Source organism: Sciurus vulgaris (genome assembly GCF_902686455.1).
Source record: "Sciurus vulgaris genome assembly, chromosome: 14".
NCBI classification, from domain to species: Eukaryota; Metazoa; Chordata; class Mammalia; order Rodentia; family Sciuridae; genus Sciurus; species Sciurus vulgaris.
In genome coordinates this window covers 49132705-49146249 of record NC_136475.1, presented here as the reverse complement: position 1 = coordinate 49146249, position 13545 = coordinate 49132705, and the positions used below count along the sequence as shown (strand labels likewise).

General features: G+C 33.7%; 1 protein-coding gene across 7 annotated transcripts in view; it reads left to right on the top strand.

The window, feature by feature from the left end:
• Positions 1–13545, top strand: part of VRK2 (VRK serine/threonine kinase 2) — a gene marked incomplete at its 5' end in the record, with an annotated part of 141219 nt that overhangs the window by 30696 nt on the left and 96978 nt on the right. For 6 of the 7 annotated variants that reach the window (XM_079110471.1, XM_079110469.1, XM_079110466.1 and 3 more), the window contains 3 exons: positions 935–1022; positions 3518–3623; positions 4964–5056. In XM_079110471.1, coding sequence (XP_078966597.1) covers positions 935–1022; positions 3518–3623; positions 4964–5056 — 287 coding nt within the window. The remainder of the gene's footprint in view (positions 1–934; positions 1023–3517; positions 3624–4963; positions 5057–13545) is intronic. The other variant, XM_079110467.1, reaches the window with a different exon arrangement.

Below are 13545 nucleotides of genomic sequence, written 5' to 3'. Positions count from 1 at the left end.
ATTAATTGAAGTTGTATATCATATGCCAGTTAGAGAATTTGAATGTAAAATGAGAATGAGTAGAGAAGAAGGATAAAACATTTTTAAAACAATATATGTCATAAATAGGCGAAGCAAAACATGAAGTTGATAGGGATAATGCCTCCTATGGTTAGAGTCCTTTACCTCATGCTTAAGAAAAGGAATGATGGGTCTGGCCTAAATAATCAACTTTGTTTTCCTTAATAAAGCCCTGGTAAACATTAAGACTACATTCCTTACAAACTGCTTAAACTATGTCCGAGTGACAAATAGAATTCATTAAACTTGATTGTGTATCAGTAGAGTTGTCTTAAACATAAAGCAAACGTGGTAGAAAAGTGAAAACATTAAGCTACCTGGTTGTTAAAAGTGAAAACATTAAGCTACCTGGTTGTTTAATGGATTTGACTTTTTTCTTTGTAAACTAAGTTTAATAGAAAAATTTCTATGACATGATGTCAGTGTAAGATGATTTTTCTGTCCAATTCCTATTGTTTGGAATATCATGGTTTTAGATTTTGAAGTATAAGCAATAAGGTGGGGGGGCAAAGAAAGCCAGATCTGTACTGAGCCTTTGGAAGTTAACAGGTGTAATATTTAGAAGTTTAGCACATAAGGAAATGTTTTTTCATAAATAGAAATGTTTTATAAATAGAATAAACAGAAATACCAATGTATTTTATAAGATTATAACTTGTTAATATTGATTTAATTCATGTACATTTTTCTGCATTAATTATACTGAAAACATTTTGAACTCATCTGACAGGCATATTTATTTTAAAATTTTTATTTTCTAGGAAAGTCTAATGCTATGTTGGTTAGCTCAGTAAGTCTCAGCAACTACATGAAGGTTAAAAAATACCTTTATAAATAATGCAAATCACTTTTCTTGTTAAATTTGTCTTTGCAGTCAAAAAGTGGATAGAACGCAAACGACTTGATTATTTAGGAATTCCTCTGTTTTATGGATCTGGTCTGACGGATTTCAAGGGGAAAAGGTAAAAGGAAGTTAAAATATTATTAAATTATGTGATCAGTTATTATAATTAAATAACTATTCTTTTTAAATTTTTAAAATTCTTTTCCATTATACTGAGAGTATTTTGACATATTTATATAATCATGGAGTACATCTTGTTCTAATTAGGATCCCAGTCTTGTGATTGTACATGATATGGAGATTTACTTACTGTGATGTATTCATGTATGTACAGAGGAAAGTTAAGTCCGATTCATTCCACTGTCTTTCCTATTTCTGTTCCTCCTTCCCTTCATTCCCCTTTGTCTAATCTAAACTTCTGTTCTTCCTCTCTCCCTGCCTTACTGTATGTTAGTATCCTCATATCAGAGAGAACATTGGACCTTTGTATTTTGGGGATTGGCTTATTTCACTCGCATCAATTACTGGCAAAAGTCATATAGTTATTCTTTTTTTTATGACTGAGTAATACTCCATAGTGTATATATAACCACATTTTATTTATCTATTCATCTGTTGAAGGGTAGCTAGTTTGGTTCCATAGCTTAGCTGTTGTGAATTGAGCTGCTATAAACATTGATGTGGTCGTGTCACTGAAGTATGCTGATTTTAAATCCTTTGGGTATAGGTCAAGGAGTGGGATAGCTGGGTCAAATGGTGGTTCCATTCCAAGTTTTCTGAGCAATCTCCATACTGTTTCCAGACTGGTTGTACAATTTGCAGTCCCACCAGCAATATATGAGTGTACCCTTTTCCCCACATCCTCACTAACCTTTGTTACTTGTGTTCTTGATTGTTGTCATTCTGACTGGAGTGAGGTAAAATCTCAGTGTGGTTTTAATTTGCATTTCTCTAATTGCTAGAAATATGGAATATTTTTTCATATATTTTTTGATCATTCTTATTTCTTCTGTGAAGTGCCTGTTCAGTTCCTTTGCCTCTTTATTAATTGGGTTATCAAGTAATTATTCTTTGTGGTAATAAACTTACAATATCTTAGTTTCTGCAGGTCGGGAATCTGCAAGTGACTTATCTGAAGGAATTCGCAGGGACTCTCTTGAGAATATAGTCAACTCTTTGCCAGGCTGCAGCCATCTCAAGGATGAACTGAGGAACTGTCTGGTTCCAAGGTCACTCGTGTGTGGCCTTGGCAGACCCAAGAAGACCTGCTCTTAACTCTACTCACATGATTGTTTGCAGGTCTTACTTCCTCACATTGTAGATCTCTGAATAAGCTACCTGGGTGTTAAAAAGAAATGGCAGCTGAATTCCTCTAGAGCAAATGATTGAAAGGGAAAGAGAACATGCACAAGAGCGTGCATTCATACTGAAATTATTATCTTCTTATAATCTAGCCCTAGAAGTGATAGCCTGTCACATAAGCTATATTGCCTTTGCTTGAAGCAAGACACCTAGGTCCAAATGCTATGAGAGGAAATTTAATCTCCATCTCTTTAGGAAAGGTACAACAAAGAATTTCTAGAAGTAGCTTTAAAGCTACCCAATGTGAAAGTCATAATATATAAATAATTCATTAATGGAAAAATAAAAGAAAGGAAACCCATGTCATCTCTTATATATTTAATCCGTGCCCAGGAGTTTCATATATCTCATTTTGTTCTTTGAATAGCCTTTTAAAATAGGTGGTAATATTTTTTTTTCACAGGTGAGAAAATAGGCACAGATGTCAGTACTTTGTTCAGATTATCTTTAAATACTATAAATAAAAACTAAATGAGGAACAGTGATCATAAAACTAAGTAAAAGACTGCCAATAGGGGACTGAACGGCCTAGTGAATCATGGTACATTCATATCATGTAATGTGCATCCTGTTAAGAAAGTCAGAGGTACACCAGTTGACTTGGAAGGATTATATGAGATACTACTGAAATCAGTAGTGTGGAGAAAGCTCATGTGATAAGATCGCATTTTTTTTAAAAACACAAATCCAAACATTCTTAGTGCATGTGCGTGTATACATAGATAGATGCAGTGTGGGTCTGACAGTGGTATGTACTCAAAGGGAAGGTGAGGGATGGGATGTGCTAAACAGAAAAGAAAACAAACAACACACTTAAAAAAGAAGACATGATTATGAATGTATGGAGGAGTAAAGATGATTTTTATAATGTCAATAAACAAATATAGATAACATTTTAGGTGTGGACACAATTTGTTCAGGGCCATATGGCAAGAAGGAGATGGAATCAAAATGAATTAAATTTAGGAGTATCTAATTTAAAAAGACCATTCCCTTTTCATTATCTAAGGCAGGGTGAATGGTTTGGTACAGCATTCTCTTTGTCTACAAAACTAACTCCAAGGAAAATACTGAGAAGTATCTTGCAAAAGACCAACAGAATTATTAATGTACATTCATTCTCTGAGGTTCAGATTGCATCATACTTGGTCCTTAGGTTGGAGGCATTTTTCCTTGTTTCACATTTATTGATAGACAGTTTCAAGCATTATAATCTCATGGAGATCTCTTTCCAATGTCTCTTTCTTACAGTTACAGATTTATGGTAATGGAAAGACTAGGAATAGATTTACAGAAGATCTCAGATCAGAATGGTACTTTTAAAAAGTCAACTGTCCTGCACTTGGGTATCAGAATGGTAAGAAGTAATGACTTATTTCACATGTTCTGTTTTTGGATTATTTGCTTGTTACAAGTACAAATCTTTGCCCTTTGTGGAATTATCAGAAAATGAAGGATTATTGTCCTAGAAATGTCAGTTATTGAGAGTAGAGGCTATTTTGGTGAAATTGATAACACTGGGCTCTCTAAATGACAGAATGTGCTGTTTGGTACTGCAAACACAATTAGATATTGGTGCTTCAGTTTTGTTTTTGTTTTTTTTTTTTTCACAGTTTTGTTTTACATATCAGTATAAGCTTGCATTGCTGTAAGAATAACCTCTCATTTGTCAGTTACATTTATAACACTGCAAACTATGGCCAAATATATTATTTTGCATACTAAACGTGATGATATGGGAGGGTGAGTTTAAGTTTTAGTATGAGTTGGGGATGGTGGCAGTAATTAGTTGTGGTGATGAATAATATATACTTTGCTAAAGAAAGAGCAATGAAATCAGTAGCACACATGCATACCCTTGTTTATACCACATATTTGTTTTATCTTGTTTGAATTTGGTTTGTTCAAATCTCATTCTGTTTTTTTCCATTCATTTATTTGTTTATTTATACTAAAGATTAAACACAGGGGTACTCTACCACTGAGCTGCACCCCAGCCCGTATTTTTTTATTTTGAGACAGAGTTTCACCAAGTTGCCCAGACTGGCCTCAAATTTGTGATCATCCGGCCTCAGCCTCCCAAACAGTTGGGATTACAGGTGTGCATGAAGCAATTTTTTCCATTTTACATAGAATGAAATTACTCATGCCAAAATTGGATGTAGCAAATAGAACTCACTAATTTCTTGCTAAACCAGTCAGTGTTTATTGAGCATTAGGTTCTGTAACATCCAAGGGCAAAGGGCTCAGAAGTTTTCTATTACTATATAGAGGATAAATACTCATGGATGTGATGTTTTATCTGACTTCCTTAAGGTTTGACTTATATAATTATTGGTTGGATGAAAAATTACTGAGTGGGCTTCACAATCATTTCACTGAAGATCTCTGATCTTATGCTGTTTTTCCTCTTTGTGCAGGGTGGTTTGGCCATTGGGCTCTCAAGAGCATAACCATTGCTGAATTCTAGCTTCCTTCCATCAGAGATTCAGTTAAAACTCTTTGTATTTGAGGATCATGTTGAATTTTTTTCCCCAATGAACAACCAGAAATTATGGTATTTTAGAATAATTAACCAATAATTTTGAAATATATCACTGTGTCATCATTAATATAAAAATGTTAGTCTGTATTTAAAATGTTCAAGTTGATCATAAGTTCTAAATAGTTGTACTATGTTATCTGTTTCTTTCACAGCTGGATGTACTGGAATATATACATGAAAATGAATATGTTCATGGTGATATAAAAGCAGCCAATCTACTTTTGGGTTATAAAAATCCAGATCGGGTAAATAAAATGTTAAGCCTTTGCTTCTAGTAAGGGTCCTCAAAGTGTACTGTATTGAAACGTTGTAAAAACAAACTCGACCCACTGGAGTTTACAAACAAGGATCTAATGTGATGAATGTTTTAATTTATCTTACCTTGCTTATCTAATTTAATCCTTGCACTGAACTAATGAGTAATTAGGATAAGGAAACTGAGAGTCAGAGGGGTTAAATAATTTATTAATGGACACATAGTTAAGAAGTGGCTGGGCAGGAATATGAATTTCTGAATAAATATAAACAAAAGACCATCAAATTTCAGTGAGAGCTAGGTGCAGTGGCATACACCTGTAATCCCAGCTGCATGAGAGGCTCAAATAGAAATATCTCAAGTTCAAGGCCCGCTTAGCAATTTCATGAGATCATATCTTAAAAATAAAAAGGACTGGGAATGTAGCTCAGTGATAGAGCACTTGCATAGCATGCACAAGGCTCTGTATTCAATCCCCAGGACTTGGGGGGAAAAAACACCAAGAAAAAGGAGTAGTAAATTTTAGTTTTTCTTCTCTTACTATTCAATCAGTTAAGTTTTAAATGAAGAAGAATTTCTGGTAGAACTTTGTTTTATAATGGAACTGTACTGTATTTTTCCAATATGGTCGCCATTAACACCATGTGGCTAGAAAGTACTTGAAATGTGGCTAGTACATTACCATCTGCTGGCAAGTGTGTAGAGCAACAGAGACTTTCATTGCTGCTGATGATGCAAAATGGTGCAGCCGCTGCATTTTTACTGTTAGGAAATAAAACTCCAACCATACCATAGAGTAATTATGCTTTTCTCTATTTACCTAAAGGAGTTGAAAACGTATGTCCATACAAAAAACCTGCACACAGATGCTTAAAATAGTTTTGTTCATATTGGTCAATACATGGAAGCAACCAAAAAGTCCTGTAGAGAATTGAATATATCTAGACAATGGAATATTATTCAGTGCTAAAAAGATACTATCAAGGCTTGAAAACTTAAGTGCATGTTAATACATTTTAAAAAAGTCTGAAAAAGCTGTATACTGAAGGGTTCCAATTATTTGACATTCTGAAAAAAAGTAAAATTATGGAGACAGTAAAGGATCAGTGGTTGAAGTAAGGGAAGGATGAACAGGCAAAAGAACAGACAGTTTTTAGGGCAGTGAAACTCCTGTATACCACAGTGGTAGATGCATGTCAGTATTTCTTTGTGAAGGCCCGTAGAGTATACACCAAGAGTGAGCCTGTGTCAACTGGACTTCAAGTGATAAACATGTATCAGTGACCACGTGACAAACACTTTGCTCTGGTGAGAGACATTGATGGTGGGAAGGCTCTTTGTCTAGGGGCTAGAAATATGTGGGAACTCACTGTACTTTTGGCTCAGTTTTACCTTAATTGCTCAAAATTTACCTAAAGTGAACCAAAACCTTCTCTAAAGTTTATTTTACAAATGTGGCCAATTAGACTAAAATAAGATTTGAATTTAACTTAATTTTAAATGATTTAAATGATTACAAGTAACTAATATCCACTGTGTCAGCACAGGTTTCAAGAGTTAAAAATTATGTCTGTAACAAATTAGAAAACAAATCTTCAATATTTCACTGACCTTTGCATGGGCAAAGAAACTTCTAAATAAAAATGCAACAAAAAAAAAAAATACAAAAGTCTAAGCTAGATGCTAGTGAGTTCAAAGTCAGCCTCAGCAAAAGCGAGGTGCTAAGCAATTCAGTGAGACCCTGTCTCTAAATAAAATATAAAATAGGGTTGGGGATGTGGTTCAGTGGATTCAGTGGAGTGCCCCTAAGTTCAATACTCGGTACTTCCCCATCCCTCAAAAAAAAAAAAAAAAAAAAAAAAGTCTCAACAGAAGATATTGATAGATTGAAAATCATAAGATGTCTGTATGATCGGTATGTTGGGGAAAAAAGTAAATGAGAAACTTGGTAATATATGTATGACAAATATTGAGAATATCTAGCAAAAAAAAAAGTGCTAAAAAAGTGCTTGCTAAAAAAGCACTAAAAGAGAAAAGACACCAAATACTTTTATAAAGCAGTGATCAAAAGGAATGAACAGACAGAACACAGTAGAAAAAGGTCATCCTTGCTACAAGTAAGAGAGAGGATACCTGAACAGTAAGGCAGCATTTTTAAAGGTTTTATCACATTGGAGAAGTCTGAAATCATCATAATAATATGAGGATATTGGGACTGGGGAGGTTGCAGAATGCCAGCGGGAATTTAAATTTAATGGAAATAGAAAACATTAATAGAAAGACAGTTTGGTAATCTAGGTTAAAAGCCTTTAAAACTCAGCATACATTTTAAAGTTTAGTTTTATTAAGTTATAATTTGCAAACAGTAAAGTTCACTCTTTAAAATGTGCAGTTCGTTATGTTTTGACACACACATACCATGTAACCACCACTACCACCATAAAAGTACAGAACTTTTTTTTCATTCCTCAAAGTTCTCTCATTTCCTTTTGCTGTCAGTCCCCTTCTCTTGGCTCCACCCCCAACAATGGTTTCTGCCCTTGTATTTTTATATTTCCATGAAAGTTACAGAAAAGGACTTATAAAGTATATACTCTGTGTGTCTGTCTTCCTTCACTTAGCATAATGCTTTGGAAATTGATCCTTATAGTTCATTTCTTTTAATTACTAGGTAGTATTTGATTGAAAATTACCATTTCGGTTCACCTATTGGTAGACATGTGGGTCGTTTTGTGTTTTTGACAGTTAATAAAATGATGATAAGCTCAGCATTCATGTATAAGTTTTTGTGCAGACTCATGTATAAATTTCTTTTGGGTAAATAGCTGTTGAATTTCTGGGTCATATAATGTTTGTTTAACTTAGAAACTTCTAAAGTGTTTTCTGGAATGATTGTGCTGTTATACGATTCCCATCAGCAGCATGTGATAACTCCATTTGCTCCACATTTTGGTTCCATTAGTTTTCTAAATTTTAGTCATTATAGTGGGTGTTAGTCATATGTAGTACTTTAAATTTGCATCAGTCATCTCTAGTGACTAATGATACTGTGCAAATTCCATGTGCTTATTTGCCATTTACATATTTTCTTTGGAGAATATGTCTTTTAAATTGGTTTCTCTTATTGTAGATATTCATATTTTATAGTTTATCAGATATTTGTTTTGCAGATATTTTAGGCATCTATCTTTTCATTATCAATGTCTTACAAAAAGCAGGCGTTTTTAATTATGATGTGGTCTAATTTATTATTTCTTTTACAATTTGTATTTATGTCCTAAGCCATCATAAATGCTTTCTCATATATTTTCTTCAAGAACTTTTCTAGAATTTTTACATTAGGGCTCTAGATTGATTTCAAGTTAACTGTCATACTGGCATAAGGTAAGGGTTAGGATTTGTTCTTTTTCCCCTTGCACACATATGTCCACTAGTTCCACTATCATATGTTGAAGTGACTATCTTTTCCCCAGTGATTTGCTGTGGCACTTGGGTTGAAAATAAGTTGACCATATACATATGGGTCTATTTCTGAATTTTCTCGTTCTGGTAACCCATAGCTGGTGTTATCCTCTCTTGATTAATGTAGCTGCTTAGTCTTGAAATTAGGTAGTGTGAATCTCCCAACTTCATTTGTGGGTTTTTTTTTCCAAAATTGTTTGGACTATGCTGCTTTGGAATTCTACCTTATGTAATGTCAATAATACTTTAGCATTTTCCCAATTTTTGTTACATTTATTCCTAAGTATTATATATTTCATGGGTATTGTCACTGTGCTTTTACTGTACCATTATGTTTTGTGATTATTGTTTGTGTATGTGAAGCTTTGATTTTTCCTTTCCAATTCTTACATTTTGAATTGATTTTTCTTATCTAATGGCTTATGTAGTATCTCCAGTACAATACTAAATAGCAGTCCAGTGAATGATCATTGTTGTCTCTTCCTTATATTAGTGCAAATGCCTGATGTGTTATCCTATTAAGTGTGATGCTGGCTTTAGGATTAAGGCTTGTCTACTTGTCTGTGAATATATGTCTGAGTGTGTTATATGAGAGTGTGTGTGTGTCTGTCTGTTTATAAACTCAAGGATATGACCATCAATTCCTACATTCTTATTTATAGTTAATTTTTATGGAATGAGTATTCAGGTTTTTTGATTAACAAAATATACTTTCTATCACATTTATTTCTGATTTTGCCTTTCTGATTCTGTCTTCATATGCTCCTTTTATTTTGCCCTTCCTTTTATTTTTTCATGGTCTTCAATTAAGGATCTAATCATTTTATTTATTTTTAATTTTTTAAAAAATAATTTCTTTTAATTATGGAAGAATGCATTTTCATCACTGAAAGAATCATTTTGACAAGGTTAATTCCTCTGAATCTGAGACATTGATAACAATTAAATTTTTCACATATATATTATATTTTATTTGTACTAATTAGTTATGCATGACAGTAGAATGCATTTTGACACATTGTACACAAATGGGGCACAACTTCTTATTTCTCTGGCTGTACATGGTGCACAGTCACACCTTTAGTGTAATCATACATGTATATGTGTTAATAATGACCATCTCATTCCACCATCCTTCCCGTCCTCCTCATACCACCTCCTTTCCACTCATGCCTCTCTGCACAATCCAAAGTTCCTTCATTCTTCCCTACCTCCCAACCCCCATTATGGATCAGCATCTGCTTATCAGAGAAAATATTTGACCTTTGGGTTTTTTGGGTTTGGCTTATTTTGCTTAGTATGATATTCTTCACCTCCATCCATTTACCTGCAAATGCCATAATTTCATTCTTCTTTAAGGCTGAATAATATTCCATTGTGTATATGTGCCACATTTTGTTTACCCATTCATCTGTTGAAGGGCATCTTGGTTGATTCCATAGTTTAGCTGTTGTGAATTGAGCTGTTATAAACATTGATGTGGCTGTGTCACTGTAGAATGCTGATTTTAAGTCTTTGGGATATAAATGGAGGAGCAGGATAGCTGGGTCAAATGGTGGTTCCATTCCAAATTTTCTAAGGAATCTCCATACTGCTTTCCAGAGTGGTTGCACCAATTTGCATTCCCACCAGCAATGTCTGAGTGTACATTTTCACCACATCCTTGCCAACAATTATTATTGCTTGTATCTCTAACAGTTGCCATTCTGACTAGACTGAGATGAAATCTTAGCTTTGATTTGCATTTCTCTAATTGCTAAAGATGATGAACATTTTTTCATATGTTTGTTGATTGATTACATTTCTTCTGTTTCAGTTCCTTAGCCCATTTATAAATTGGGTTTTTTTTTGGTGTTAAGTTTTTTGAGTTCTTTCTGTATCCTGGAGATTAGTGCTCTGAGGTGCATGTGGTAAATATTTTCTCCCATTCTGATTCATTTTATTCATTGTTTCTTCTCCCGAGAAGAAGCTCTTTAGTTTGAATCCATCCCATTTATTGATTCTTGATTTTACTTCTTATGCTTTAGGAGTCTTGTTAAGGAAGTCAAGTCCTAAGCAGACATGATGAAGATTTGGACCTACTTTTTCTTCTATTAGGCACAGGGTCTCTGCTTTAATTCCTAGGTCCTTGATCCACTTTGAGTTGATCTTTGTGCAGGGGAGAGATAGGGGTTTAATTTCATTTTGCTGCATATGGATTTCCAGTTTTCCCACCATTGTTTGTTGAACAGACTATCTTTTCTCTAATGTATGTTTTTAGTGCCTTTGTCTATAACGAGATAACAATATTTATGTGGGTTTGTCTTTGTGTCTTCTATTCTGTACCATTGGTCTACATGTCTATTTTAGTGCCAATACCATGTTGTTTTTTTTACTGTAGCTCTGTAGTATATTTTAAGGTCTGATACTGTGGTACTTCCTGCTTCACACTTCTTGCTAAGGATTTCTTTGACTATTCTGGGTCTCTCATTCTTCCAAATGAATTTCATGATTGCTTTTTCTAGTTCTATGAAGAATGTCATTGGGATTTTAATAGAAATTGCATTAAAGTTGCATAGCACTTTTGGTAGTATGGCCATTTGGACGATATTAATTCTGTCTGTCCAAGAGCATGGGAGATCTTTCCATCTTCTTAGATCTTCTTCAATTTCTTTCTTTAGTGTTCAGTGGTTTTCATTGTTGAGAACCCCTCTTTTTGTTAGTTTGATTCCCAAGTACTTATTTTTTTTTGAGGCTATTGTGAATGGGGTTGTTTTCCTAATTTCTCTTTCAGTGGATTCATCACTGATGTATGGGAATGTGTTTGATTTATGGATGCTTATTTTATATTCTGCTACTTTGCTAAATTCATTTATTAGTTCTAGAAGTTTTCTGGTGGAATTTGTGGACCTTCTAAATATAGAATCTTGTCATTGGCAAATAGTGATAGTTTGAGTTGTTCTTTTCCTGTTTGTATCCCTTTGATTTATTTTTTCTAATTGTTCTGGCTAGAGTTTCAAGGACAGTGTTGAATAGAGGTGGTGAAAAAGGGTATCCTTGTTTTGTTCCAGTTTTTAGAGGGAATGCTTTCAGTTTTTCTCCATTTAGAATGATGTTGGCCTTGGGCTTAGCATAGATAGCTTTTACAATGTTTAGGTATATTCCTACAATACCTAGTTTTTCTAGTTTGAACATGAAGTGGTGGTGTATTTTGTCAAGTGCTTTTTCTGCATCTATTAAAATGAATATATGATTCTTGCCCTAGAGTCTATTGATATGATAAATTACTTTCATTGGTTTCTGTATGTTGAACCAACCTTGTATCTCTGGGATGAACCCCACTTGATCATGGTGCACTGTCTTTTTAATATGTTTTTGTATGCAATTTATCAGAATTTTACTGAGAAATTTTGCATCTGTGTTCATCAGGGATAATGGTCTGAAGTTTTTTATCCTTCATGTGTCTTTGTCTGGTTTTGGTATCAGTGTGATACTAACTTCATAGGATAAGTTTGGAAGGGTTCCGTCCTTTTCCATTTCATGGAATAATTTGAGGAGTACTGGTGTTAATTCTTCTTTAAAAGTTTTATAGAACTTGACTGAGAATCTTTCTGGTCCTAGGCTTTTCTTCATGGATAGGCTTTTGATGGTGTCTTCTATTTTATTGCTTGAAATTGATCTGTTTAAATTGTCTATGTTCTTCTGATTAGGTTTTGTTAGGTCATATATCTCTAGAAATTTGTCCATGTCTTTGAGATTTTCTATTTTTTTAATATAAATTTTCAAAATAGTTTCTAATTATGTTCTGTATTTCAGTAGTGTCCATCATATTTCCTTTTTTATCTTGAATGTTAGTAATTTGAGTTTTCTGTCTCTTTCTCTTCATTAGCATGGCTAAAGGTTTATCAATTTTATTTATTTTTTCAAAGAACCAATTTTTTAATTGTTTCTTTTTATTTCATTGATTTCAGCTCTGATTTTAATTGTTTCCTTGTCTTCTACTTTTGGTGTTGATTTGGTCTTCTTTTTCTGGGACTTGGAGACGTAATGTTCATTCATGTATTTGTTGACTTTCTGTTCTTTTAATAAATGAGCTCAATGCAATGAACTTTCCTCTTTGCACTGCCTACATAGTGTCCCTGAGGTTTTGATATGTTGTCTAAGTGTTCTCATTTACCTCTAAGTATTTTTTTACTTCGTCGTTGATTTCTTCTGCTATCCATTGGTCATCCAGTAGTGTATTATTTAGTCTCCAGGTGTTAGAGTAGCTTCTATTTTTTACTTTATCAATAATTTCTAATTTCATTCCATTATGATCTGATAGAATGCAATGTATTCTCTCTCTGTTTTTGTAATTGCTAAGAGTTGCCTTGAGTTCTAAGATATGGTCTATTTTAGAGAAGGATCATGTGCTACTGAGAAGAAAGTATATTTGCTTGTTGATGAAATATTCTCTATGTGTCTGTTAAGTCTAAATTATTGATTGTATTTTTAGTTCTACGATTTCCTTGTTCAATTTTTGTTTGGAAGGTCTATCCAGTGGTGAGAGAGATGTGTTAAAGTCACCCAGTATTACTGTGTTGTTTTCTATTTGATTCTTTAAATTGAGAAGGGTTTGTTTGATGTATGTAAATGCTCCATTGTTTGGGGCATAAATATTTATGATTGTTTTGTCTTATTGATATTTAATTCCCTTAAGCAGTATGAAATGTCTTTCTTTCTCCCTTCTGAACTTTGGCTTGATGTTCTCCTTACCTGATATGAGAATGGAAACCCCTGCTTGTTTATGTGACCCATATGAGTGGCAGTGTTTTTCTCATCCTTTCACCTTCAGTTCGTGGATGTCTTTTCCTATGAGATGAGTCTTCTGGAGACAGCATATTGTCAGGTTTTATTTTTCAATACAGTCTGCAAGCCTGTGTCTTTTGACTGATAAGTTTAGGCTGTTAAAATTCAAGGTTATTATTGAGATATGATTTGTATTCCTGGTCATTTTGGTTTATTTCTGGTTTTTAATTTGACTTAGTTTCTCTTTCA